General features: G+C 56.3%; 1 protein-coding gene across 4 annotated transcripts in view; it reads left to right on the top strand.

The window, feature by feature from the left end:
• Positions 1-4,383: 4,383 nt before the first annotated feature.
• The window catches only part of MFSD4A (major facilitator superfamily domain containing 4A), a 36,210-nt gene continuing 15,715 nt past the window's right edge, over positions 4,384-24,878 (top strand). For 2 of the 4 annotated variants that reach the window (XM_027074871.2, XM_027074869.2), the window contains exons 1-6: positions 4,384-4,707; positions 15,446-15,644; positions 16,320-16,580; positions 19,622-19,790; positions 20,230-20,345; positions 21,410-21,583. In XM_027074871.2, coding sequence (XP_026930672.1) covers positions 4,478-4,707; positions 15,446-15,644; positions 16,320-16,580; positions 19,622-19,790; positions 20,230-20,345; positions 21,410-21,583 — 1,149 coding nt within the window. In that variant the 5' untranslated portion in view covers positions 4,384-4,477. Of the gene's footprint in view, positions 4,708-9,677; positions 11,286-15,445; positions 15,645-16,319; positions 16,581-19,621; positions 19,791-20,229; positions 20,346-21,409; positions 21,584-24,878 lie in introns of those variants that run through there. The other 2 variants (XM_027074870.2, XM_053209313.1) reach the window with 2 other exon arrangements.

Below are 24,878 nucleotides of genomic sequence, written 5' to 3'. Positions count from 1 at the left end.
CCTGCAGTCACCACCCCCCCACTTCTCCACGCAGGCTGAGAACTCGGTTCGCCCAGGTATTTGGCAAAGGAGGCTTTTTGTACACATACCCATCTCTGCTGTCAGCATTTATGTGGGGTAGGGGGGCTGGGGCATCTGGGTACAGTCCTTGGCACCAAGTTGTCTGCCACCCACCCCATGCCAACCCCAGACAGAGCTTGCCAATCCACTCTCCACACTGTGACCGGCAAAGCAATGACGCCAGGGCTGTGAGGATAAAATCCGGACGTGGGGGAGGGGCGGCCTCATTCCCTAGAATGGCCAAAGGAACTGCAGATGTGCTTAATGACCTTGAACCAGAGACTTCACTCTACTGCACCCGCCTTGCCTCCTCAGGGTCTGGGAAGCAGAGACCAGAGGGTCCTGGGGACCGAGAGCAGGCCCACGGTCACTTAGCGGATTCCGCCCAAAATGAAATCAGGCCCAAGTCTAAGTGACCTCCTCTAGGCCGTGATAATCAAAACGTTTCTCTTTGCACATGTTTTAATATTCAAGGTTTTCAATTCTTTTTAAAAAATGTTTACTCATTTATTTTGAGAGAGAGAGCACGTGAGTGGAGCAGAGAGAGGGAGGGAGAGAGAGAGAGAATCCCAAGCAGGCTGGCTGCACACTTCCAGAGCAGAGTCCAGTTCGGGGCTTGATCCCACAAACATGAGATCATGACCTGAGCCGAGATCAAGAATCGCACGCTTAACCAACCGAGGCACCCAGGCGCCCCTAAGGTTTTCAATCCTAACGGAAACACTAACAAAGACAAAATACAATCGCGATTCTGTGCACTAAGGAATTTGGGCAGCTCCCACGGACGTGAAAGGTTGGTAGTGAGAGTACGTGGCTTTTATTTCACTCTCTGTTATATCATCTTGTTTGCTTTCTCCCTGAATGTTTCCCGGATGTAGATCACTGTTGATGGTCCAAAATATACAATTGATTTATTGTTTATCAACTTCAAGGACTAAGTGGGAGTCACTGTAGGGCAAACATCTCTCACCACAGAGCCAGTCCTGGCAACTCAGTGACGAACAAACCCCATGGCCCTTGCCTTGGAGGAGAGGCGGTAGACAGGTGATCAGCAATGATGTAGTTTGGGGCCCTAGGGAGGTCAGGGAAAGCTTTCCAGAGGAGGCGACCCTTGAGGCAAAGAAATAGGTTTCAGTCAGCAAGAGCCTGAGGACCCTTCACTCCTACAGATCTTTTCTGCCAATGCAGTCAGTTTTTCCGTTTTGTAGCGTCTCAAACTGCTTTCCAGAGCTAGTGAGGGACAGGGATAATTCCCTTCCAATTTACAAGGAGGGAAATCAGACAGTGGCTAAGGGACCATCCAAGGTTTTTCTGTAAAATTTAAGAGTGACCACAGGGTGCCCAGCTAGGGTTAGATACCTGAATACTCGACACGGGAAATATAGGACAGCCTCTGCCCTTGGGGAACTTGTTATCGCTGGGAGATAAGATATGTAAATGAAAAGCCAAAAATAATTGTTAAAGGCAACGTGCAAATAACTCAGCTCCCCAGCTGTTTATCCAGGACTCGCTATCTGAAAGGCATTCAGTGAGGCACCTGGGTGGAGGTGGGGAGAGTCAAAAATATAGGTAAATATGTCCCAGGCCCTTAAGAACTCACCGTTTCACTGGCTGCAAGGGAGGCTGGGTGACAGTAAGAGGAACCTAGCAATCCATGGATACAGCTGTGAAGATTGTAGGGGCAAGAAGTCAATCAGGGCTGGCTAGAATTTAGGGGTTGGATAGAATTTGTCCAGAAAAGGTTCCTGAAGGAGGTGGACAGCGTGATGATACTGGAAAACAGGAGACAGAGAAGAAAAAGCAGAGAGAAGAAGAAAAATCTTTTCACACACCCATCCTTCCACATTTAGTTCAGTAATGAAGCCTTCCCTGGGCAAAATGGGATACTGCCCCAGGCTCTCGAAGCATCCCCATTACAGAGCTGCGTTGCTTCACCTGTTTCCCTGCCTGCTAGTCCCAGCTCCAGGGCTCTGCCCGAAAGAAAGAAAGAGAGGGACGCCCGGGTGGCTCAGCTGGTGAAGTGTCAGATTCTTGGTTTCAGCTCAGGTCATGATCTCACAGTGCATTTTGTGGGATGATGCTGAGCCCCAAGTTGGCACAGAGCCTGCTTGGGATTCCCTCTCTTCCTCTCTATCTGCTTCTCCCCTGTGTGCTCTCTCTCTCTCTCTCTCCCTCAAAATAAATAATAAACTTTAAAAACTTAAAAAAAAAGAAAGAAAAGGCGAAATAAAGGAAGGAAGGCTTGACTCTAAGGGGGTTGGGTATTCACAGTAAAGTGCCTCACTTTGCTTTTGTTTACTTATTTTTACTTTCCACTATTTTGTCCAACTGTAACTTACAGTAAAAGACACAAATCATAAGCATGCGTATGTTTGTACAAGAATGAATATTTACATATGTTTATAGCTGTGTAACCACCACCCGGATCAAGCTATAGAATGCCTCTAGCACCCCAGACACTATGGGCTGCCTCACGGTGCCCTGTACCAGGGTCACGGCTACTGTGGCTGGAGGAGCTGCCCCAGTAGGGTGATAGATCTGGGGAGTACCATCTATAGAAATCATGAAAGAATTTTAGGTGTTTGGGCTGGAGAAGCCAAGGGCTGGGGCCAGGTGGTGTGTGTGAAGGGCTAACATGCGCGGAGCAATTAGACCCATGGGTGGCGGTGGGGAGTCACCGGGAGGGGTATTCCAGTTGGGCATGAAACCCTTCCTAACTGGAGCTGACCCACGTTGGAAGCAGACCCACAGGAGATGATAGGTAAGGTCCTCAACAGTAAGAGGTATCAGCCAAGAACAGGACTGACGAGCATTTATCAGCAACTATGGGGAGAGGATAGGGGACTCGATTTGGAGATTGTTCTTTCCAACTCGGAGCTTCTGTGGTTCTGGAATTCTGTGAAAATGGCAGAGAGGACCCAACCAAATGCTTGTGGTTATGATTCATTTCTTTTTTTTCCTAGAGGAGAACTTTTTACTGAACCACAAATACTGTGTAGACCCTCCATTATCACTACTGAATAAATAACTCTTACTACCTACCAACCCACTGAGCCAGAGAGGCCCTGGGGCTCTGCTCCCATGTGCTCAGAGGAGAGGAGGGATGGTGCCTCTGTGAGATGAAGCCAGCCCTGCAAGAAAAGTGGATTGCCCCCTCCTCATGCCAGGTTGTCAGGAGAGAACGCCCTCCCCGCCCCCCAACCTCCTCAGCCCTTTCAGCTCTGGTCCCCCTCGAGGGCCAAGTGGGCATGATGTCGTGGTTCCTGCCATCACCAGCAGAAGTGACACTCTGGACCTTACTGCTCCGCCTTCCGGGGGCCAATGCAGGAACCCTGGCTCCCTCAGAAGCAGGACCACACAGGACTCGCCAGTTCTATAGCCACCTGGGGGGAGGGACAGCCTGTGTCAGCCCAGCCACAGGCTCCTCCAAGGACTACTGGTCTGGAGAGTGACACCGCTCACCCCACTCCCCCATCCGTTTTTTTCCAGCAAAAAAGGAATTCTCCCCCAGGACCCTTTTTACCCCTGGAGGATTACTTCCCAACTCCTCTTGGGACTCCTCCAGATCGCTGCCCACCCCCGCCCCCCACTAGGAAGAAGGGGAGAAGTGGAGTTTGGAGAGAACACCTTCATCTTCCTCCTTCCTGCACCTGTCCAGCTCTCAGGCGGAGCTTCGGGTGCAGATCGGATAGTTCCAAGGTTTTCTGTCTAAAATGCTTATCCTCTCGAGGGTCCAATGAAAGCCATGAACACTCTCCCAAAGGAAAAAAAAAATGTATGTAGGAGATTTTATCTTCTATTCTGGGGGCCGATGGGGGCGCTGTCAGACCCTTGAAGTGCATCTGTGAAGCACCTAGGTGTAAGGGGGCGCTGTGCTGGGGGGGGGGGTCCTCCACCGCAAAGCCCAGGCCAGGTTGGGGGGTGAGGGTGGGGATTGTAGCTCCCCAAGCCTAGGCGAAGCGCTGGAAGGTCCCGCTCTCCAGCCTCTCCGAGCGTCCGGGACGTCTCTCGGGCTCAGTTTGCCCAGCTCTGCAATGGGCGCGCGGGCCCCTCCGCCCCCGCGGGGCTGTGCACGGACGCGGGTGGGACGGACAGCTGGAGAGGGGGTGGGGGCGAAGCGCTGCAGGCGGTCGGTCTCCTGCAGCCGGGGAGGGTGAGCGTGCGTTCGGGAAGCCGGGGGAGGCCGGCGCCCGGCCGCGCGCGAGGAGGGCGCGGGCCCCGACGCGGTGCCAGGCGGCCGCAAAGGCGCCCCCGCTGCTCCCCGGGCCCGAGGGCGGGGCCCCTCGCCAGGCCGCCCCTCCCCGCCCCTCCCTCCCGGCCGCCGGCCTCCCCTGCCCGGCCGGCCCTCCCGCGGGCGGCGCGGCACTCGGGCACCGGCGCGCGGAGCCAGCAGCCGCCGAGCCCGCCAGCCGGGGCCATGGGCTGCGACGGCCGCGTGTCGGGGCTGCTCCGCCGCAACCTGCAGCCCACGCTCACCTACTGGAGCGTCTTCTTCAGCTTCGGCCTGTGCATCGCCTTCCTGGGGCCCACGCTGCTGGACCTGCGCTGCCAGACGCACAGCTCGCTGCCCCAGATCTCCTGGGTCTTCTTCTCGCAGCAGCTTTGCCTCCTGCTGGGCAGCGCCCTCGGGGGCGTCTTCAAGAGGACGTGAGTGCCGGGCCCTCGCGGGAGCCCCGCAGCCCCCAGCCCCCGCCGCTCCTCCGCACGGCCGCGCCGACCCTTCCCTTCCCTTCCTTTCCCTTCCTTCCTCTCCTTCCCTTGCATCCCTTCCCTTCCCGCCGCCCGCGTCCCTGCCCCCGCGGGGCTGGGGCCGCGGGGCGCCCTCGCCTTCTGGCGGGCGGCGACCACCTCTCCCAGCGCCGCCAGCCGCGCCCCGCCTTAGCTGGACTGCCTCCCTCCCCCACCCCGGCTCTCCCCGGAAAAGTCTCTCCAGAGACGGAAGGTGACTTCTGGATTATTTATTTGCCTTCTCTCACCCCCGCCAGGGGGTTAAACCCGGCCCTCACCCGCTCCCCCACCCACGCGCCACGGGCCCAGGGGTGATGGAACCGGGGGCGGTGGGACGGCGTCTCCCTCCCGCACCGCGGGTCTCAGGTTTGTCAGTAGCCCCTGCTGCCGGGGGCGGAATTGGAAGTGAGGTGGAAGGAGAGTGGGAGTGTCACCTCAGGGGCCGTGCCAGGTGCCAGGGCTGGCTGCGGCTTGACAGAGCGCCCTGGGGCGGGCTCCACTCAGACCATCAGCTCCGGTTCAGCTGACACACGCTGTCCCTTCCCCCCCCCCCCGGGGCTGCGGGGCTGCTGGGTCCTGTGTGTCCCTGCTTCAGAGGGAGTCAGGGTTCCTGCATCGGCCTCCGGAGGCCAAGCCCTTCTGCCTGGGAGACGCTCAGCACCAAATTGCTAGGGCCACGTAGGGGAGGGGTGGGCTGTCCCACGCACAGCTTGGGTAAGTTGACCCTCCAACTCTGGGGCCAGGGTTCCCCTCCACTTCTCCCACGCCATGTTACTCTTCCTTGGCCTCTGCTCGGGACTCGGCCTGCCATGGCCGCGAAAGATGCCCCCTTTGGATACCATCGCAAAGCCTCCTTCTCCCCCGGGGCTTATGTTGGACAGGGCCGCCCCCGCGAAGCCCTCCGGAAAGGCAGCAGGATTGCTCGCCTAGAGCAGCTGGGAAAACAGACCCCAAAGCAGGGGATAGATGGCTTGCAAACTGGAGGCTGCTGGAGATTTCCCTGGTTCTGGTTCCTGGCTGGGTGGTTTTCTGGGCTGCATGGACTCAAGCAAGCGGAAGGCCCAGGAACAAAACCCCGGTTGGGCTATCCCAGAGAAACGGGGGTGGGGGGCATGCCCAGCCAGGTGCTCTCACCCTGGGCTCGCTCCTAGAGGTATCCCTGAGCTGATGGAGAGAACACAGGCATCATACAGACAGATCCCACTTTAGGACGCCCAACTGACAAAACATTCCCAATTAGGGAGTGATTATCCCCATTATCAAATTCTTTTGTAAACGGAAGAATTCTCTTGAGAGGCAATCTCGTGGACACTGGTTTTTCTTTGGGCTTTGTGCAAGGTTGGGATGCATGGGGGATTCAGCAAATCTTAAGAGAAAGCTCAGGACGCTTCTTGATTCTGCCTAGAGGTTTAATTAGAAATCTATCAGGGTGTTTTTTTGTTTTCTCTCCTTCCTTTAAAAGCGTGTCTTGCCTTACAAAAGCTCCCTTACCTGGCACTTTTTAGGAACATGTGTAGCGCAAAGAACAGGAAGGGGAATGGGAGTAATTTGAAAGGGCAGGTTGGCGGGCCAGGTTCAGTGAAAACAACAACAGAAACAGACACACACCCAAAGGGGCCATCTCTTCCTTGCTTGCTGTGCACCTCCCTTGGGGCTCCTTACTCAACAAGGAGTTCTGAGCAGGCAGTGGAAAGGGTCGTGGGGCAGGAAACCGGCTCACAGAGAAGAAAAATAATGCTAATAATAAAACTAACTTCGGAGAGCTCTTTCTCAATGCCAGGCACTGTTCTTAGCCCCTCACGGTTCGTAGCAATTCATTTAAACTTCACGACAACCCTACAGAGTAGTACTGTTGTTTCTATTTTGTGCCTAAGGAAGCTGAGGCACAGAGAGGTTAAGAAACTTGCCCTGAGGGCCCCTGGGTGGCTCAGTCGGCTGAGCGTCCCACTCCGGATTTCAGCTCAGGTCATGATCGCTCCGGTTCATGGACTTGAGCCCCGCATCGGGCTCCGTGCTGACTGTGCGGAGCCTGCTTAGGATTCTGTCTCCCTCTCTCTCTGCCCCTCCTCTCCTCCTCTCTCTGTCAAAATAAATACATAAACATTTTAAAAAATTAAAAAAAAAAAAAAAAAAAATGAAACTTGCCCCAGGTCACATCATACAGCTATTGAGTCCGGTTTTGAACCCAGGCATTTGTCTCTGGAACCAGATACCCGGGAAATGGCTCTTGCTTTCTGAGTAGTCCTCTCGAACTGCGTAGGGTACAAGTTATACCCTGTCCTCACCAGGCAAAGGCATGGGGCTGAGTATTCCTGAGCTGACGCCTCTGGGAAGGAGGGATCTGAGGGGTCAGGTGGAGGGCCTGAGTCCTATCAGTTCAGGCTCACATTTAAGTCCTGGACCTCAGTCCTCCCAGCCCGCAAACAAAATGTCATAAAGAACCCTTTCCTTTGGCTAGGAGCGAAGTGGACTTCGGGAGGAATGCAGGATTTGTCACAGGGGTGGCCTGTGTATAAAGGAAAGTGACAACCTAGCTAGGTCCGGACGACTCATCACAGTCCCCCATTTCTCGAAACAGACAGAACCCCGCCAGTAGCCCTAAAAGCGGCCACTAAAGCTTGATTGCTTGGGGCCTGACCACAAATTCAAATGCTAATACCCCCCCACCCCCACACCAAGTGCTTTTCAGCTTAAGTGATTACCCTCGAGAGCAGTGTGGCCAGGCTGTTACTTGTGAGGGGGATGGGGGTTGGTTTAACAAATGGCAAGAGCCAGCCGGTACAGACAGACACACGGGAGAGGTGAGGGGCTCCGTGAGGGGCTCGGGACAGCCCCAGTTCTGCCTGCTGCTGGGCCCAGACTGAGGACCAGGGCTGAAGAGGGTTTCTGGATGCCTCCGTGGGGGCATGCATTGGAGGGTGTGCATGTGGACAGCCTTGGGCGTTAGAGCGGGACCGGACAGGACAGCACAGGAGCTCTCTGCTCAGGATCAGTTACCGACCCCCCCTCCCGCCCCCCGGCCTCAGCCCCAGCTTCTAGCACAGACAGATCTTGAGGGAAGCTACCATGTGCAGGCCAAGAGGGAGACGGGTACAATTAGAGTCAGAAGAATCTGGACTAGACCTTCCTTAGAAATATCTTGTGTATCGAGAGCAGGGAACCATTCAGAGAAGAGAAAACTGCAAAGCCACCTGGTTGGCAGGGTGTATAGGTATGTGCTTTGTCAGACAGGAAAGAGAAAGGGGTATTTAGATAAAAGGTTAGGGTGTTTGTTTTCTTGGTTTCTTGGGGACCTGTCTAACCACCCTGGGCAGTTTGGGAGACCCCTTTATCTCAAAGGCATCAGGGTAGATAAATGGCTTTCAGACCTTCCCCAGCCTTCTCCCAGCCTCACCTTGGCCTCTGCCCTGCATGCACCCTCCTCATTGAAGGCTTGGGCTCTTCCCCTCTACCCTATTCACTGCCTCCTTCTCTACCTATCATTTTCCCCAAATACCTACAAGTCCTGCCCTGCCCAAGACCCAGCTCTGACTCCCTCCTGCCCGTTGCATGAAACCTAGTCTTTCCTGCAAGGTTTCCCAGGCCACCATCAGCCCTGCTTCCCCAAGATGCTGGCCCCCTGAAGTTTCTGGAACACAGTACAAAAGCCAGTGTCTTCCCCTGAGCTGGGCCCCTGGTCGGTCTCCCGTTTAAAAAGCCTCTGCCTCTCCCTCCAGCAGTTTGTCTCCCTTTCAGCACGCAGAAAACCTGGGCTGAAAGCCTACTTGGGGTCTGGCCCCAGACACCGTTGTTGCTTTAAAAACTCATCTCAGTGTGGGAATTACCATAAGACCCAGCAATGCCACTCTTAGGTATATTAAGACCTGTCAACACAAAACCTTGTACAGGAATGTTTATAGCAGCATTATCCGGTTTTTAAAAAGATTTTATTTATTTTTGAGAGAAATAGAGTGCGAGCTGGGAAGGGGCAGAGAGAGAAGGAGACTCAGAATCTGAAGCAGGCTCCAGGCTCTGAGCTGTCAGCACAGAGCCCGTCGCGGGGCTTGAACCCACGAATTGCGAGATCATGACTTGAGCTGAAGGTAGAGGCTTACTTGACTGAGCCACGCAGGCGCCCCAAGCAGCGTTATTCATAATAGCCAAAAAGTGGAAGCAAACCAAATGTTCATCGATGGATGGATGGACAAATGAAATGTGGTTCACCCGTACGGTGGAGTAGTATTCAGCCAGAAAAAGGAATGAGGTCCTAATAGAGGCTACAACATGGAGGACCTTCGAAAACGTCATGCTAAGTGCAAGGAGCCAGGTACAAAAGACCACAGGCTGTGTGGTTTCATTTGCATGAGAGTCCGGAATGGGAAAATATAGTAGAGCAGGTTTCTAGGATGTGGAGAGGAATGGGGAGTGGCTGCCGGTGGGTATAGGGTTTCTCTCTGGGTATAGGGGTGAGGGGGGGATGCCCTAAATTTAGGTTCTGGTGACAGGTTCACAGCTCTGAACATACTAAAAACCACTGAATTATACACTTTGAACAGATGAGTTTTATGGTATGTAAATTATACCTCATTTTTTTTTAAGATTTTTATTTTTTTAAGTAATCTCTATACCCAACGTGGGGCCCGAACCCACAACCCCGAGATCGAGAGTCGCACGCTCTACTGCCCCATCTCAATTTTTTAAATGAAAACAAAATCTCAAAACTCATCCCACCCCTTCATTCACTTGTCCAACAAGCACCTTTCGAGCCAAACCCCGGTTTAGGGGAGAATACGATAGACAAGGTCCCTGCTCTCAAGGAGCTTGTGCTCTGGAGGACCGTTGTAGCGAAATGAAGGAAACAAAGCAGGACGAGGATGGAGAGTAAATAGTGTGGGGGGGGGGGGTTACTTTCACCAGGTGGCCAGGGAAAGCTCCTCTGAGAAGGGGACAGTGGAGCTGACATGTCAATGACAGGAGAGAGCCATGCGTGCAAAGAGCTGCAGGGGAGGGGTTCCAGGCGGACAGAGCCACTAGACCATCCTTGCAAGGCCAGCACCCCAGCACACCAGGCAGGTCGTCACACACAGGGTGTACCCCCCAACCTGAGTCTAATAGGGCCTGAGCCCTGCCTTGGGCTGGGATCTCCCCAAAGGCAGTCTTTCTTGTTCCTCCCTCTGGGTGTCCCCAGCCTTAACACAGGGCCCTAACCAAGCTGGGGTGTCAGTATGGGAGCGGCCAGTTAGAGGGGAGCCACGAGAAGGCAAAAGTTGCCCCTTCCCTCTTGGCCGGCTCAAACTGTTCTCCAGCCTGCCCTAGCTCCCAGGGTGTGGCCTTGACTCCTGGTTTCTTGTCCCAGACCCCGACTCCTCTCTTGGAGGCTCCTTTTGGGCTGGAGAGAGGCTCAGGCTGCCGCTGCCGCTTCCTGGGTTCTGGGTACTTCTCCTCTTCCCTGGTCCCTCCAGGAAGATTATCAGGGTGGAAAGGGGGACGCCCTGAGGCAAGAGTGTGAGAATGTCAGTGCCCATGCTGGAGTCACTCCCATGGAGGTGGCATGGAGCGGTCGTCAGCAGCATTTTTACCCACCCCTGGGACGTGGAGGGCAGGACGGGCTGGCTGGCATCTTACTGTTTACACCCTTCCTCTGGTTTGGAGCCAGGCAGCCCCCCCCCCGCCCCCCCTTATCACAGAACCAGGAGGGCCAGAGCCGCCACTCCTGGCAACGCCAGGTCAAGGTGATCACGTGTGCCCTCTGGGTAAAGCAGAGCACCTGGGCTGACAGGGTCAGCAGCGTGTTCAAGGTCACACAGCAAACTGGTGGGGCGGGCACCTCCCGCAGAGCCACCGCCAGGCTGGGGGAGGACCTGCTCTCTCTCCCCCGTTTCACCTGCCACTTGGAGCCGTCAATGAGTAACTTGGACATTTCTCAGGCTTCCTGAGGAAGGGTTCCCTCGACGGTCTAAGCTGTTCCTACATCTCCCCAGGCCTTGGGGGATTGCCCCCCGCCCCCGCTTTAACTGGTCTGAATTAACCTCTGAGTTCGAGATCAGGGGAGGGAACGTCAATAACACGATGCTGGCTTTAGCCTGGAATGGGAGTCCAAAAACTGGATCCTGACTCTCTTCCCCTGTCTGGGCCTGGCTTCTGATCTATACAGTGAGGGGTAGGATTCTTAGGTCCTTGCTGCCACTCCAGCAGTTCCCGCACCAGCCTCCCAGGGTCACCCCAGAGGGCGCTGCAGTGGGAACAGAGAATCCAGGAGCCGGCACCCATCTCTGCTGAGCGGACTTCCCTGGGCCTGGCTGCTGGCAGGGAGGGGGGTGAGCACCGAGGAGGGGGACTGCCAATGGCCAGGGCCAAATCCCAGCGAGTGAGCCAAGGACTGTAGCATCACACTGACTCCGCACGGCAGCCTCAGGAGACAGAGCTTACTGGCCCCATTTTATCATGGAGAAAACCGAGGCTCTAAGGAGCGATGTGTCAGTGCCTCGTCCGGAGCCGCCTGCTGGGAAGTGACAGAGGTAGGTCTAGGACCAGTCTTTTTTTCAATTTTCTTTTCCTTTTTTAAAAATCTTTTAAAAATGTTTAGTTTTGAAGGGGAGAGAGACAGAGTACAAACAGGGGAGGGGCAGAGAGAGAGAGAGGGGGACACAGAATCCGAGGCAGGCTCCAGGCTCTGAGCTGTCAGCACGGAGTCCGATGCGGGGCTCGAACTCAAGAGCCGTGAGATCACGACCTGATCCAGAGTCGGACGCTTGACTGACTGAGCCACCCAGGTGCCCCCTCTTCTAAAAATTTTCTATTGAAGTATAGTTGACATACATATTATGTCGTTCCAAGTGTACAACATAGAGATTTGACATTTGTCTACACGAGGACCAGTCTGACTACAAATCCCACTACATCCGTGCTGCCAAAGCTGTTTTGACATTATTATTCCATAATTTTGAAATTACCCACATTCCTAGAAGGGGCCTTTGACTAAACCATTAAGTGACCAAGCCAATTAGTATATTTCAGTCTGGCTCTGGGGTGTATCTGGGACTTCTTTTCTCTTGGCAGCAATGTTCCGATCTAAAGAAATTTGTTCAGGCTGGGTTTTGGAATGCCCAGGCACAGCCCTGCTGGAGAGACTGGGGAGGGCAGGCAGCCCGGGATTGAAACACAGGCTTTCTTGTGCTACGGCTGCTCCCGCTTACTGGGGACACGTCTCCATTTCCCAGTGCCCGGGAACCGCAGGCCCGGTATGGGCTTAGCACTCTGCAGCCCCGGCTGGTAGGCGGCAGGTTCAGATCATGGCTCAGGGGCTGGTAGCAGATGCAGGAAGGGGCCTCCCCCGGCCAGTTTTCCTCCAACCTCTCCTTTCTGTTTTCTCCTTATCCTTTCCTGTCCGTCGCTGGGCCTGGGAACAAAAATCCCTCCCCCCCACCCCTGCCATGGGCATCAAGTGTCCTTCTCAGAAATGACGAGGTGAGAGGGTACAATAGGGGAGAGGAGAGGCCTAGACGGGCAGCCCACCATGACCCCAGCCCTCCACATCCCCCTCCCATCTCCCCAGCCTCCTGCTGCTCCACTGGCATCCGGGCCCTACTTGAGTCTTCGTGTCTTGCCTCTGTCTCTCCGTCTCTGTCTCTGACTCCGTCTGAGTGTCACCCCGTACAACTCCCACATCAGCCTCCCAAGTCTCCAGGCCGTCCTGTGTGGGGTCACAAGACGAGCTTCCTCAAGCACGTTTCTCATTTGACCAGCAACATCCAGCAGCCCCGGAGGGCGCACCTTCTCAGGTCCGAGCAAGGTGCCAGGCATGGGGGCCTCTGCACTAACGGCTGCAGCGGATGCCTTGGGAGGCCTGCAGTGGGGCCAGCGGTTATAACACGAAGGGTTTGGAGCTGCCATGACACCAGCAGAGGGACCCCTGGGGGCTCATGTTCCGGTGAACAGCTGTTCCCCCATTGCCTCTAAGCCTGCCAAACGAGGCTCTGCTGACTCTGGCCCCTGCTCTCTTCTGGCCGCCCCTCTCCCCAGCCCTGCTGAGTCTGTGGCCCAGCAGCAGCCCTTTTACACACACGCGCAAGCTCTGTCTCTGTCTCTGCCGCTGTCTCTCTCTCTCTCTCCTCCATGGAAAAGCAGCATGGCATAGGGGTTATCAAGATGATCTGGGTTTGAGTCCAGACTGTCAGTGTCTTTTGCAGTCTTTCTCTGCCTCAGTTTACTGGGGGGTCAAAGAGGCACAACTGCGAAGCCTACCCGCGGGCACTGTCGTGTGCACCAAATGTCTCCGGCACCGTAAGCACGTTAGTTGTCATTTTCTTGTCTCGCAGCCTTCCTTCCCTCTCAGTTTCCCGATCCTGGGACTTTGCTACAGGGCTGATCATTAACCACGTTCGTCTAGGTTTCTCAGGGCAATAATGATAATGTGTTAATTCTTTAAGAGAGTGTGTGCCCTTGACGTGGGACCTCCATGTGTTACCGTAAAGTGGTGAGTGAGGTGGTGGAAAGGGCAAGCCATCCCGTGTGCCAGCTCAATGGGGAGAATATCTGAAGGGGAGACAGGGGACCCTCTTGCCATCCCTGAAGTGAGGCCAGCCAGGATGAGGCTGGTTCCATGCCCAACATGGGGCTTGAACTCCCAACCCTGAGATCCTTGTGCAGGCAGAGGAAAGGGAAAGAGAGAGAGAGCGAGAGCTATAATGAGAAGCTTGCTGTGTTCATCACCTGTGGAGAAGTGGGCATCGCCTCTGTGCTGGGCACCGGAGAGGAAAGGGAGATTCGGAGGCCAGGTTGCAGGAGGCGGAAATGCATGAACCTCAGTGAGCAGTCCAGGCTGTCAGCACCGGGGACCTGCAGAGCAGGGTGGGGGAGGATGCCAGAGGGAACAGGATGGTGGAGGGAACCCGGGAAAGACCTCAACAGGCCTCCCCACAACACAGCCCTCCCTGTCCTCCTCCTAGTGGCCGAGGTGAAGGGAGTCCCCTCTCCCTGCTCACGCAGGGTTGGGATCAGGCAGGGAACGTGATCAGTTATCTGCCCAGCAGATCAGCCCGGAAACAAGAAAAGAGAAAATAACTGATGCTATCAGCAGAGCCCTTCTGATAAAGGATTTAATCAAAGATGGGCCAGAAGGAGACGCTGAGGGCCCCGGGGGTCAGAGGCAAGCACTTCTGGTGAAGGACGCAGCCCGAGGGCTCTCTTGGGGGCCCCCTTCTTTTCCTTAATGTGCTGGAAACTCACATATGTCTTCTGGCCACACACCCCTTCTCCCGCCCACCTCTCCAGGTCCAGCTGCCAGAACAGCTGTTCATAATCTGAGAAATTTCCTTTATAGCCTCTGTCTTCCAGAACCTTTTTTTTTTTTTTTTTTTAAGTAGGTTTCATGCCCAACCTGGGGCTTGAACTCCCAACCCTGAGATCAAGAGTAGTATCTTCTGCCAACTGAGCAGGCCAGGCATCCCCAGAACCTTCTTGCTGCCCAACCTCCTTCACTCACATTAGCCTTTCAGCCTGGTTCCAGAAAATACAAGGCATCCTTCCTTGCTCAGAGTCTGCTTATTAGGTAGGGGGTACCAAAAAGATCTTGAGAGAGCCCTAGACATTCCATTTACTCACTCATGGGGGGACAGGCCCTCAGCCTGCCTGCTGTGGGCTCCTCTGGGGGAAGGTCACCTCCCAGACACCTCTCAGTGAGGACAGCCACCGGGCCTCCCTTCCAGACACTTGGAGAGTCAAGATCTCTGTCCAAGGTGGGGAGGCACCAAATTACCCAAAGACCTCGGCTGTGGGCTTTGGTTCAGGTGGCTTAGCTTGGCGCCTACAAAGGGCCTGGCCGTCTTGCCATTCCTGTGTGGGAAGAGCGCATTGCAGCCCCGCTGGGGGGTGGGAGGGGATGTTTTGGAAATCGGGTCCCACCCCGGGTCCCACCTCCAGTTTCATGCGTTCGGCACCGTACCCATGAGACGCTCGAAGCAGGCTCCTCCTGTACATCCATGAGAGGAGCAGAAATATCTTTGTATGTAATCTTTTCTAAGTAAGCCATTGATTTATTTATAAGCTTTTAAAAATATTTATCTTTAGACGTTTATTTCTGAGAGGCAGAGCGCGGGGCAGGGGTGGGGCAGGGTGGGGGCGGGGCAGGGGCGGGGCGGGGTGGGGGCGGACAGAGGATCCCAAGCAGGCTCCGCGCTGATAGCGGCGAGCCAGATCCTGAGCCGAGCTGAAGTCGGTTGCTCAACCGGCTGAGCCACTCAAGCGCCCTAAAGGTTTTGTTTTTAAGTAATCTCAATGTGGGGCTCAAATCCACAACCCCGAGATCAAGAGTCGCACGCTCTACTGGCTGAGCCAGGCAGACGCCCCTATCCGCAAACAATTTGAAGTTGAAACTCGCTTGTAAGTAAAATCATAGCAGGTGCACTTTGCTAAGTGCCATCACGTGCCGCTTCACACGGTTTCTTGAGTTCTTACCGCCGCCCTATGAGGTAGGGCTTGCTACCCGAGAAGACTGGGGCACAAGAAACATCTCGCCTGTGAACCCCTAGCTAACAAGTGACAGAGCTTCTTCAGCAGCCCCCTCCCCCCTCTACCAGAAGCTTCCCCTGAGGCTGCCCAGCGAGTGGGGGACAAGGAGGGGGCTCTTTATTTGAAGGCCCCAGGCCCCTCCCCTGACCTCACCCCTCTGCTACCGTAGCCTGGCCCAGTCGTTATGGGCCCTCTTCACCTCATCCCTGGCCATCTCCCTGGTGTTTGCCATCATCCCCTTCTGTCGAGATGTGAAGGTGCTGGCCTCTGTCATGGCACTGGCGGGCCTAGCCATGGGCTGCATCGACACCGTGGCCAACATGCAGCTGGTGAGGGTCTACCAGAAGGACTCGGCCATCTTCCTCCAGGTGAGCCCGCACGCAGCCACGGGGCTGGGTGGTCACGGGGAGCTCCCGGGAACCTGTCCACCTCTCCCAGCCCCCTCCCTGGGGTGAGGTGTCTCTTACTGGAGGCCAGGTGGTAATGCAAAAAGAGAAAAGAGCACCGGGGTCTTGGTTTTATGTGGTCACCTCCAGCTGGGCCACACTGGGCCACTATCTCTGGACTCGGGCCTCCTCAGCTCTAAAGTAGGGTCATGCTCCCTGCGTGCAGGGTGCTCCCAGGGACCCAGGTGCTCCAGAGAAGAGGTTCTTTGTGAATCGGAGTGTGCCGTGACGGGAGGGCTTGCTGTTTTCTCAGCTCCTTGCCCGTCTCTGTATTTCTCTTCCTATCCAGCCCTTCCCTCTATCAAGCTCCCTTCCCTTTGGGGTGTTAGCTGGTAGGTGTTATCATGGGAACAGCCCCCAGCTGGAGTTAAGATCTGGGAAAGAAGGAAGCGGGAGGGAGGGAATTGGCCACTGTCACCCAGTTATCCCCGGACAAGAAGGTGACTGAGAGGAACTTCTGTCCTCATCTCTCCTGTGTCCCCATCGCTCCCCACTCTGGGGCCAGGCAGGCACTCCCCAGATGGAACACAAGGTGGGGGGGAGGGTATGAAGCCTGAGCCATTCCCCCACCCACACCACTTCTCCGCCCCCCTCCAGGTTCTCCATTTCTTTGTGGGCTTTGGCGCCCTGCTGAGCCCCCTCATTGCCGACCCCTTCCTGTCTGAGGCCAACTGCTTGCCCGCCAACGGCACGGCCAATGCCACCTCTGGAAGCCACCTGTTCCACGCCTCCAGGGTCCTAGGCCAGCACCACACCGAGGCGTGGCGTTGGTCCAACCACTCGCTCTCCCGGCTGCCTGCGCAGGACCGGGCAGGGACCCGCGTGTCGTATGCCTTCTGGATCATGGCCCTGATCAATGTGAGTGCCACCGGGGCAGGGCCGGGTGGGGACAAGTGGACCGTCACACGTGTCAGTCCATAGCAGCTCCCAGTGTAGATTCTTATGATTCCGAGCAGTGTGCTGGGCTCACGCGTGCCCTCAGGAAGGCAAGGGGGCGGGAAGACTAACCCGCCCCCCCCCCCCCCCGCAGGGATGCATCTGAATACAAACGGGGTCGCAGGACATCATCTTGAAGGTCCTCAGTTGTCACAATCCATGATTGCGATTCTCCAGGGAGGTAAAGCCATGAGCAGGTTTAGCACAACGGAATCAGGGTCAACTTTCAAGCCATCCGAGGCTCCATGGGAAACGAGCTCTCTCCCTCCAAGGCCAGATGAAGGGGCTCTGGGACAGAGCACCCCAGGCTGTATGGGGCTCTTCCCCGGGCTCCCTCATCGCCGGTGGGATTCCCCTGTGTCCTGCTGTGAGGTGGGCTCCCGTGGGGCTCAAGGGATGAACAAGATGACCACACCATGGCTGCCATGGTGGGAGCAGGGTAGAGAGACCACCTGCCTGTACTGGGTCAGGTACTGAGGCCCCTCTGCACCCCGGCTCTCATCCTCCCTGTCAGCACCGACTCTGTCCCTGGCCGGAAACCTCTGGTGGTCTTTAACCCAAGACAGATTCCCTGCCAGTAGCCCAGGCTGGGGCCAGAGGGACAGGTGGGGAGACGCCCCTACCCTCTCTCCAGCTTGGGAAGTACCGTGAGGAACAGCAGGAGCATCCCTGGCCCCCTGGCTCGGCCCGGCCTGGGCTGCGGGTGTGGAATATTCCAGGCGGCCATTGGCCCGGCTGCGGGATGGAGGCAACGTATGGCCCGTCGTGACGAAGGGCCTCGGTTTGCTCTGGGCCCACGTGTCACTGCTCTGCAGTGGCTGCCCAGCTGCGATGCCGTGCACGTAGCACTGAAAGGGGTCTTCGAGATCATCCAGTCCCCCTGAGCAGCACAGCAGGGGGCGTCATGCCGTCCCTGGCACAAGGGCCCGATGAGTGGCCTGGCACAAGGGCCCGATGAGTGGCTAGCAAGACGCTGGCCAGGCTCTCACCCCGACTGCCAGCACCAGCCTCCTTCCTGCTGCCCCATAGCAAGTGCTCGTTTTTCCTTTCTTCGTGACTTTCCTTTCCTTGTACCAGAATCTTCACCGGGGGCTCTGAAAAACACACGCCCCTCTCTCGCCCTTTCCGTTTTCTGCCCATGCCTGTCACTGCTTTGGAAACAACCCAGCTTCGGGCCTGTGCCCTCCGGGGGGGCACCTGTAAGGGGAAGCGTCGCCATCAGTACCGTGTCAAAGCTGAGACGCCAGGACCAGGAAGCCGGAAGGTCCAGTGTCAGCCCGAGCCCTGTTTTCTCTCGCCCCACGAGGTGCAGCCTGGAGGCACTTTGTTTGTGGCAGGATGTCCGGACTTTTTTGTTGGTTTGTTTCTGAAGATAAACAGTCCACCACAGAAGAGAATGGGGCTGTGCATGCTTGTGGGCGCTCGTGCACACACACACACACACACACACACACAGGCAGCCTCCCCAGAACTCTTGGACTCTCCAGGTGGAGCCTTTGCCTTCTCTGAATGGGCTTCTTATAAAGACAGGCTGTGTTCTTACCAGGCAACCCCAGCCAATCCTCTGTGAAGCCCTTCCCACCGCCCACCTCCCTGGAAAGCCCCGCTGGAGTGACCGGGCTCTTTCACAGCTGTTTCCCCTCGGCCTTCACCCAGGCATTCTGCCACCGCAGGCCTCTGTGTGTGGGTTTCCTGTTTCCCCCATCAGACTGGAGGGAGGGTTTGACTCTCCCCCGTCAGACCTGGGACTCCCGAGGGCAGGGGTCGTCTCCTCCCACTGAGGCCTGATTTGCGGGGCGTGTGACTTGTTATCTTTGAGTGTGGAGGGAGGCTCCCAAGGTGCCCTCGGGGGGCGGGAGCCCTGGGAAAATGCCACCCCCCAGCCCGGGGCACCAGCCTGCCTCCAGGGAGGGAGAGACCGCCTCAGAGCAGCACCAGCCCAGCTGCCTCCCATCTCTGTCAGCGCGGAGATGCCCCGCGGGCTCTGGGCAACTTGCACAGCTCCCTGGGCTTCCTCTCTGTCCTAAGCAAAAGGAACTCGATTTATGGTGCAGCAGGGAGGGCAGAGGGCAGACTTGATGGGGAGCTTCCTGGCAGTGAGGGCGGTGAGACGCAGGCAGGGCACCTGAGGGAGGCGGTGGAGGCTTCTCCAGGCAACCGCAGGGGCAGGAGCTATTTCTCATCGCCCTGAGGAGTTCGCTAAACCCAAGTGGCTTGATGTAAAATAGCAACGCACACAACACCGGGCTCGTGGGCGCGGGTGTTGCCCGGACCGTGCATCTTTCCAGCAAAGGAGTCCATGTCCCGGTTTTCCTGTTTAGACAGCGAGCCTCTGGGGACAGGCCCTCTACCTCCTCGGGTATAACATCACCCACACAAGCCCTGAGGTGGGGTCTGACCAGACAGAATCAGGGTGCCCCGGGCTCCAGTCCAGCTCTGCCCTTCCCTCCCCCGTCAGCCAGTGACCAGGCACTGACACTCTCTGGTCTCTCGCTTACTGATCTGGTCTCTTCCAGTTGTAACGGGTGATGACTAAGTGATAGTTTTGAGCCTCAGGTCGCCCCATCTGGAAAACGGGGATAACGAACCAAAGCAGACCTTCTTCGTGAGGTGTCATGTGATCTCCCAGCATGAAGGAGAATAAGGACCTTAGAAACAACTTTATCTCTGACATCTCTCCTGTACCAGCGGGGAGGCCTGGTGTGAGTCCAAGATTTGCATGTGACAAGGAGCTGTCTTTAGAAAAATGGATGTGGTTAAGGTTGGACAGTCAATACACCTGGTGGCATTCGCTGGGGATGGCCTTTAGGTGGACACCCGTAGAAAAGAACCGTCTTCTCTCAGGACTGTGTGGACCCGTGCCGGTCGACCCCGTGGTGGTGTGTGCAGGTGAGGCACGGGAAGGGGAGAGCCTGATGGGAACAGGGCTCTCCTGACCCTCTGCCCACCCCCCCTCCCCCCAGCTCCCGGTGCCCATGGCTGTGCTGTTTCTGCTATCCAAAGAGCGGCTGCTGGCCTGCTGCCCTCAGAGGAGGCCCCTGCTCCTGTCCGCAGATGAGCTGGCCCTGGAGACACAGCCTCCCGAGAAGGAAGACACCTCCTCACTGCCCCCAAAGTTTCAACCACACCCAGGTGGGGGCTCTAATGAACTTTCACACTCACGGCCCCACACCGAGGCTTCCCTAGTGACCCCATCCCCCGGAGGGTGAACGTAGATCACAGGCGATGATGGTTGGAAGCAAACCCCGGGCACCCATGGTCCCGTTTGGCAAGACACGGACCAGCCTGGCCACAGGAGTGGGGCAGGCAGGCTTCTGACTCCAGCCTGCACTCTGCCTCAGCCTGCCTGTGTGACCTTGGGCAAGTGACTTGATCTCCCTGAGCCTCGCTTCCACCAGGACTGAGGTGGACAGGAGCTGTCCCTGACAGCTGGCTGGAAGTTAGGGAAGGTGGGCGGCAGTAACTGGTCCCCAATCTGCCAGGCTCGCCCATCAGGCAGCCGCTTACCCCGGGCCTGCAGAGGGGAAGGAGCAGAAGCTGAGATTCAGCCCTGTTCTCGTGTCTCGTCTAGGGCACGAGGACCTGTTCGGCTGCTGGCAGAGGAAGAACTTCAAAGGAGCCCCTTACTCCTTCTTCGCCATCCACATCACAGCCGCCCTGGTCCTGTTCATGACCGACGGGATGACGGTGAGCCTGCCCGCCTCCCCGACGCTCAAGCTAGGGGCGGCAAGAGAAAGAGGGGAGCTTCAAGGTGTCCTAGAGGGCTCACCTGTTGTGCAGTCAACTCATACATTTAAACTAAATAAAAGTCCTAGGGGGCGGGGACTGTCTGAAGAATCGTTCGCAGCCCCTGGGTACTATGGTCTTCTGTCCCAGCCAGCTGTTTTTATTCTCCTTAACTCTGTGGGTAGGGGCCCCTCTGGTTTGTTACCAAGTGCAAGCTACCCACGTTTCTTGAGAGGCAGAGGTCTGTTCCTCCAGATAGAGGTCATGCCGTGTAAACGCGAGGGCACGCTGCTTCCCGGAACGCGTTCCAAACCTCAGCTTCTCAAGCCATGTTGTAAACAAGCTACGGTCAAGATTTGGACCCAGCGATTTATTCTACTAGTGACCTCTGTTAATACTGTTCAGTGCCTTTTTCCAGAAATCTCATAGGATTAGATCGGGATATTTTTGAATGGCCGATTGATTAACCGATTGCCATGCTGGGGCCTCTCCGAAGAGAAGGCCCTAAAACAGGTGACCCAGTGGGAAATACTCGTGACAGTACTGGTTGACTCCCAACTCTCAGTGTGGCCTTGGGCGAGTCACTTCTCTCCGCCCCCTCCTCCGTAGAACGAGACGTGACACGTGTGCCCACCTTGTTTTCAGCTGTGGTGCCCTTCCTTCAACAAGAAACCGTCCGTGGAATCCTCATAAATGAGACGTGTGGTTGTGCTCTGCTCTGGTGGGGAGGGGGGAGCGGCCCAGACCTCTCGAGACCCCCTGTGGAGACCCGGAGACACCCTTCTCCCTGTGTCCCCAGGCCTGCGCCTCTGGGCCGGTGGAATGTGTAAGCTCTACCTCCCCAGGGTCTGTCCTCTGCTCGGGCCGCGAGTGTTGTGTGATGTTGGCCCTAGGCCCACCTTTGAGCTTCTAGAAGCAGGACCAGTCCTCCCTCAGCCCTCAGCACACCTGCCCCGACCTGGTCTTCCTTCTCTGAGGGCTCAGCTGTGCCGCAGGTGTGCTCAGCAGGGCCCGTCTCTCCACAGGGGGAGTACTCAGCCTTTGTATACAGCTATGCAGTGGAGAAGCCGCTGTCTGTGGGGCACAAGGTGGCTGGTTACCTCCCCAGCCTCTTCTGGGGCTTCATCACCCTGGGTCGGCTCATCTCCATTCCCATCTCCTCCAAAGTGAAGCCAGCCACCATGGTGTTCGTCAATGTGGTAAGTGGCCTCCTTTCACTTCTTGGAGACGCAGGAGGACCATCCACTCCTGGCCCTACCACCGCCCCAGGACATTTGCTCGGGACTGGACAGGAAGGGAATGCAGGAGTAGAGGGAGGAGAGCAGCGGGGAGAGAGATGCCGGTGAGAAAGGGGGGAATCCAGAAGGTGGAGCCTATCTGTGTGACCTTGGAAAAATCCCTTTCCCACTCTGGGCCTCTGATTTTGTACCCATCAGAGAAAGGGGCCGTAGGAGGTGGTTACCGCCATGCGCGGAGCAGATCTCAGCTGACAGTCTGCCCAGAGTACAAGTGAAGCAGGTGCTGGCCTTGGTCCTCCTGTGTGACCTTGACGCCCAGCTGGTCAGAGCCCCACGGCCAGCGGAGGCCAGGCATCCCCTGGCCTTCAGAAATCACCGTGTCTGGGCTGGAGCCTAGGAATCTGCACTTTGAAACTCTGCCAAATGATTCTCAAGTACCAGGCTGGAATGTAGGATGTTATTCGGGGAACTGGTCTGCCCAGAAGGCAGGGGTTCCAGGCCCAAGCGATGGGGTCAGACTTTCGACCTGACGTGGGTCCATGTCACTATCTATGACAAAGCGTCCAGATTACAGATTAGGGTCGTCTAGCCCAGCCTCCCTCCAGGGCTCAAATCACCTCTGTAACATCCCCTCCAGGGAGTCCACAGTCTGTTTAATAACCTCCAGTGACTGGGAACTCACTCCCTTTCCAGGCAGCCCGATCCACTGCCAGAAAGTACTTCCCTAGTCAAGTTTCTAGCGGCAAGGGGATTCGGAAATAATGTTGGGGCTACAGACACCAAAGATCGTGAGCGCCAAGAAAAGCCTTTATATCTGACCTTGCGCTGGTTGATGACTTTTAAGAAAGAAATTACTTTTTTTTTCAGTCTTTCTTTCTTTCTTTCTTTTTTAATTTTTTTTAACGTTTTATTTAGTTTTGAGACAGGGAGAGACAGAGCATGAACGGGGGAGGGTCAGAGAGAGAGGGAGACACAGAATCGGAAACAGGCTCCAGGTTCTGAGCCGTCAGCACAGAGCCCGACGCGGGGCTCAAACTCACCGACAGTGAGATCGTGACCTGAGCCCAAGTCAGACGCTTAACCTACTGAGCCACCCAGGCGCCCCTCTTTATTTATTTTGAGAGAGAGAGAGAGAGAGAGTGAGCTCGTGACCTGAGCCAAAGTCGGATGCTCAACCAACAGAGCCACCCATGCCCCTGAAAGAAATTTCTGTTCGACATAGAGGGGAGGCCGTGTGAGCGGAAGCCGAACTCAAGAGGTTGAGGGCCGGACAGGAAGCGGAGGTGTGACCGTTGCAAATGGTCCTGGGCTGGAGGGAGTTTTGTCTGACAGGAGCCTGTTTGGAGGCCGAGGAGAAAAGGAGGGAGCCTGGAGGGAGGGGTCCCATTGTCAGAGAGAAGGGCCCCCCCCCCCACCCGAAGGGAAGAGGGGATGAAGAGCAGTGGAGAAGGGAGTGTCATCTCAGTGAAGAAGAGGGCCAACATGATACTGCCGGGAAGGAGCAAGTCTGCACGAGTCCTGGGGTGCAGAAGGCTCCGGGTACGTGTACTACTGGGGGCCTCTGCAGGACCCGAGGGCAGCTGCTTAGACAGAGGAGGGTGGGGCGGGACTCTGAGTTTGGAGGAAGAAAAGCATCTGAAGCACCCACATGACAGGCGCGGATGAGAAAAACTCACCGGGACCGTTGGGTTTTGTTTTTTACTTTTTAAAATGTTTTAATCTTTCTTTATTTTTGAGAGAGACATGCATGAGAGAGACACAGAGTGCGGGCAGGGGAGGGACAGAGAGAGAGAGAGACACAGAATCCAAGCAGGCTCCAGGCTCCCAGCTGTCAGCACAGAGCCCGACGCAGGGCTCAAACCCCGAACCGTGAGATCATGACCTGAGCCTAAGTCGGCTGCTTACCCGCCTGAGCCACCCAGGCGCCCCTGGACTGCTGGGTTCTAAAAGGAAACCTAGATTCCTGGGCCCAACCCAGACCTCACGAACTGGAAGGTCCAGGGGAGGTACCTAGTGATCTGTATATTTAACCAACACCCCAGGGGGTTCATGTCACCAAGCAGATTTCGGAAAACAGTGTCCTGGAACAAGTGACTCCCAAATACATTAGTGGTGGTTTGGGAAGATACGGATTCCCGGGCCCCTCCCCCGGAGACTGTGACTCGGGGTGTGGAGAGGGGCCTTGGCGCCTGGATTGTTTTCAGACCTTTTCAGGTGCTTTTGGCGGGCACCCTGGCAGGATTACAGGTAAACAGCCGCGAGCAAGTTCCCCTCATGCTGCCGATTCACTCCTCTCGGTTTTAAACTAACAGTCACCCTGCTCTCTGTTCTCCTGGGTCTCGACAACCACTTCCTGGTGAAGGAACAGGCACTTTGTGCAGGGCCTGTGGGCAAGTGCAGGGGTACCAAGTTGTACAAGGCGGGGCTCTGCCTCGGGGAGCTTATGGTTGGCTAGGGGGCTAGGGAAGAAGAGGGGCAGGGGAAGGGAGGGGAGGGGAGGGGGAGTGGGGCGTGCCCTGCAGGGCGGGTCAGCAGGCGCGTGGTTAGCAGGTGAGAAGCAGGTGGGGGGGTGGAGCCTCACGGAGTGGGAGGAGTGGGAGGAGTGGGAGGAGGGGCTAGTTCGGCCTGGGCATGCGCGCTCCGTCTTAGGTCACCACGGCTAAAATAAGAGGTGTTTTTAAAGCTCACCCAAGTCTGGAGATTTTCAGCGTGGCTCATCAAGGCCCGCCTGCAAACGTGTGGTGTGTAAAGGGGGTGCCAAGGCAGCAGGAGGGGAGCAAGAGCAGAATCTTCGCCGGCTCTGCCCCCGACGTCTAAGTTGAGAGCTGACAACTGAGAAGGTGCCAGCGGTGTGAACGGCAGAGGAGTCGGGGTTCCTGGCTGATGGCACTGCTGGTTGCAAGGCCCAAGGGGGGAGCTAACTGGGTGAGAGCGTGGTGGGGCAGGGTCTGTGGTGGGGAGCAGAGAGGGAACAGGTTGGGGAAGCAGACATGGGCTAGAGCCTGGAAGGTCTTGTAAGCCAGGTTTGGGGTTTTATTCCAAGTGGGAGAAAAGCAGGCCTTTAGAAGGTGTTAGGCGGGGAATGGACATGATCTGCTCTGTATTTTATTTTAATTTTTTTTTATGTTTATATTTGAGAGAGAGAGAGACAGTGTGTGAGCAGGGGAGGGGCAGAGAGAAACAAAGAATCTGAAGCAGGCTCCAGGCTCCCAGCTGTCAGCACAGAGCCCAACGTGGGTCTCGAACTCACAAGCAG

Source organism: Acinonyx jubatus, chromosome E4 (genome assembly GCF_027475565.1).
Source record: "Acinonyx jubatus isolate Ajub_Pintada_27869175 chromosome E4, VMU_Ajub_asm_v1.0, whole genome shotgun sequence".
Lineage (NCBI taxonomy): Eukaryota > Metazoa > Chordata > Mammalia > Carnivora > Felidae > Acinonyx > Acinonyx jubatus.
This window is presented reverse-complemented; position numbering and strand designations above follow the sequence as displayed.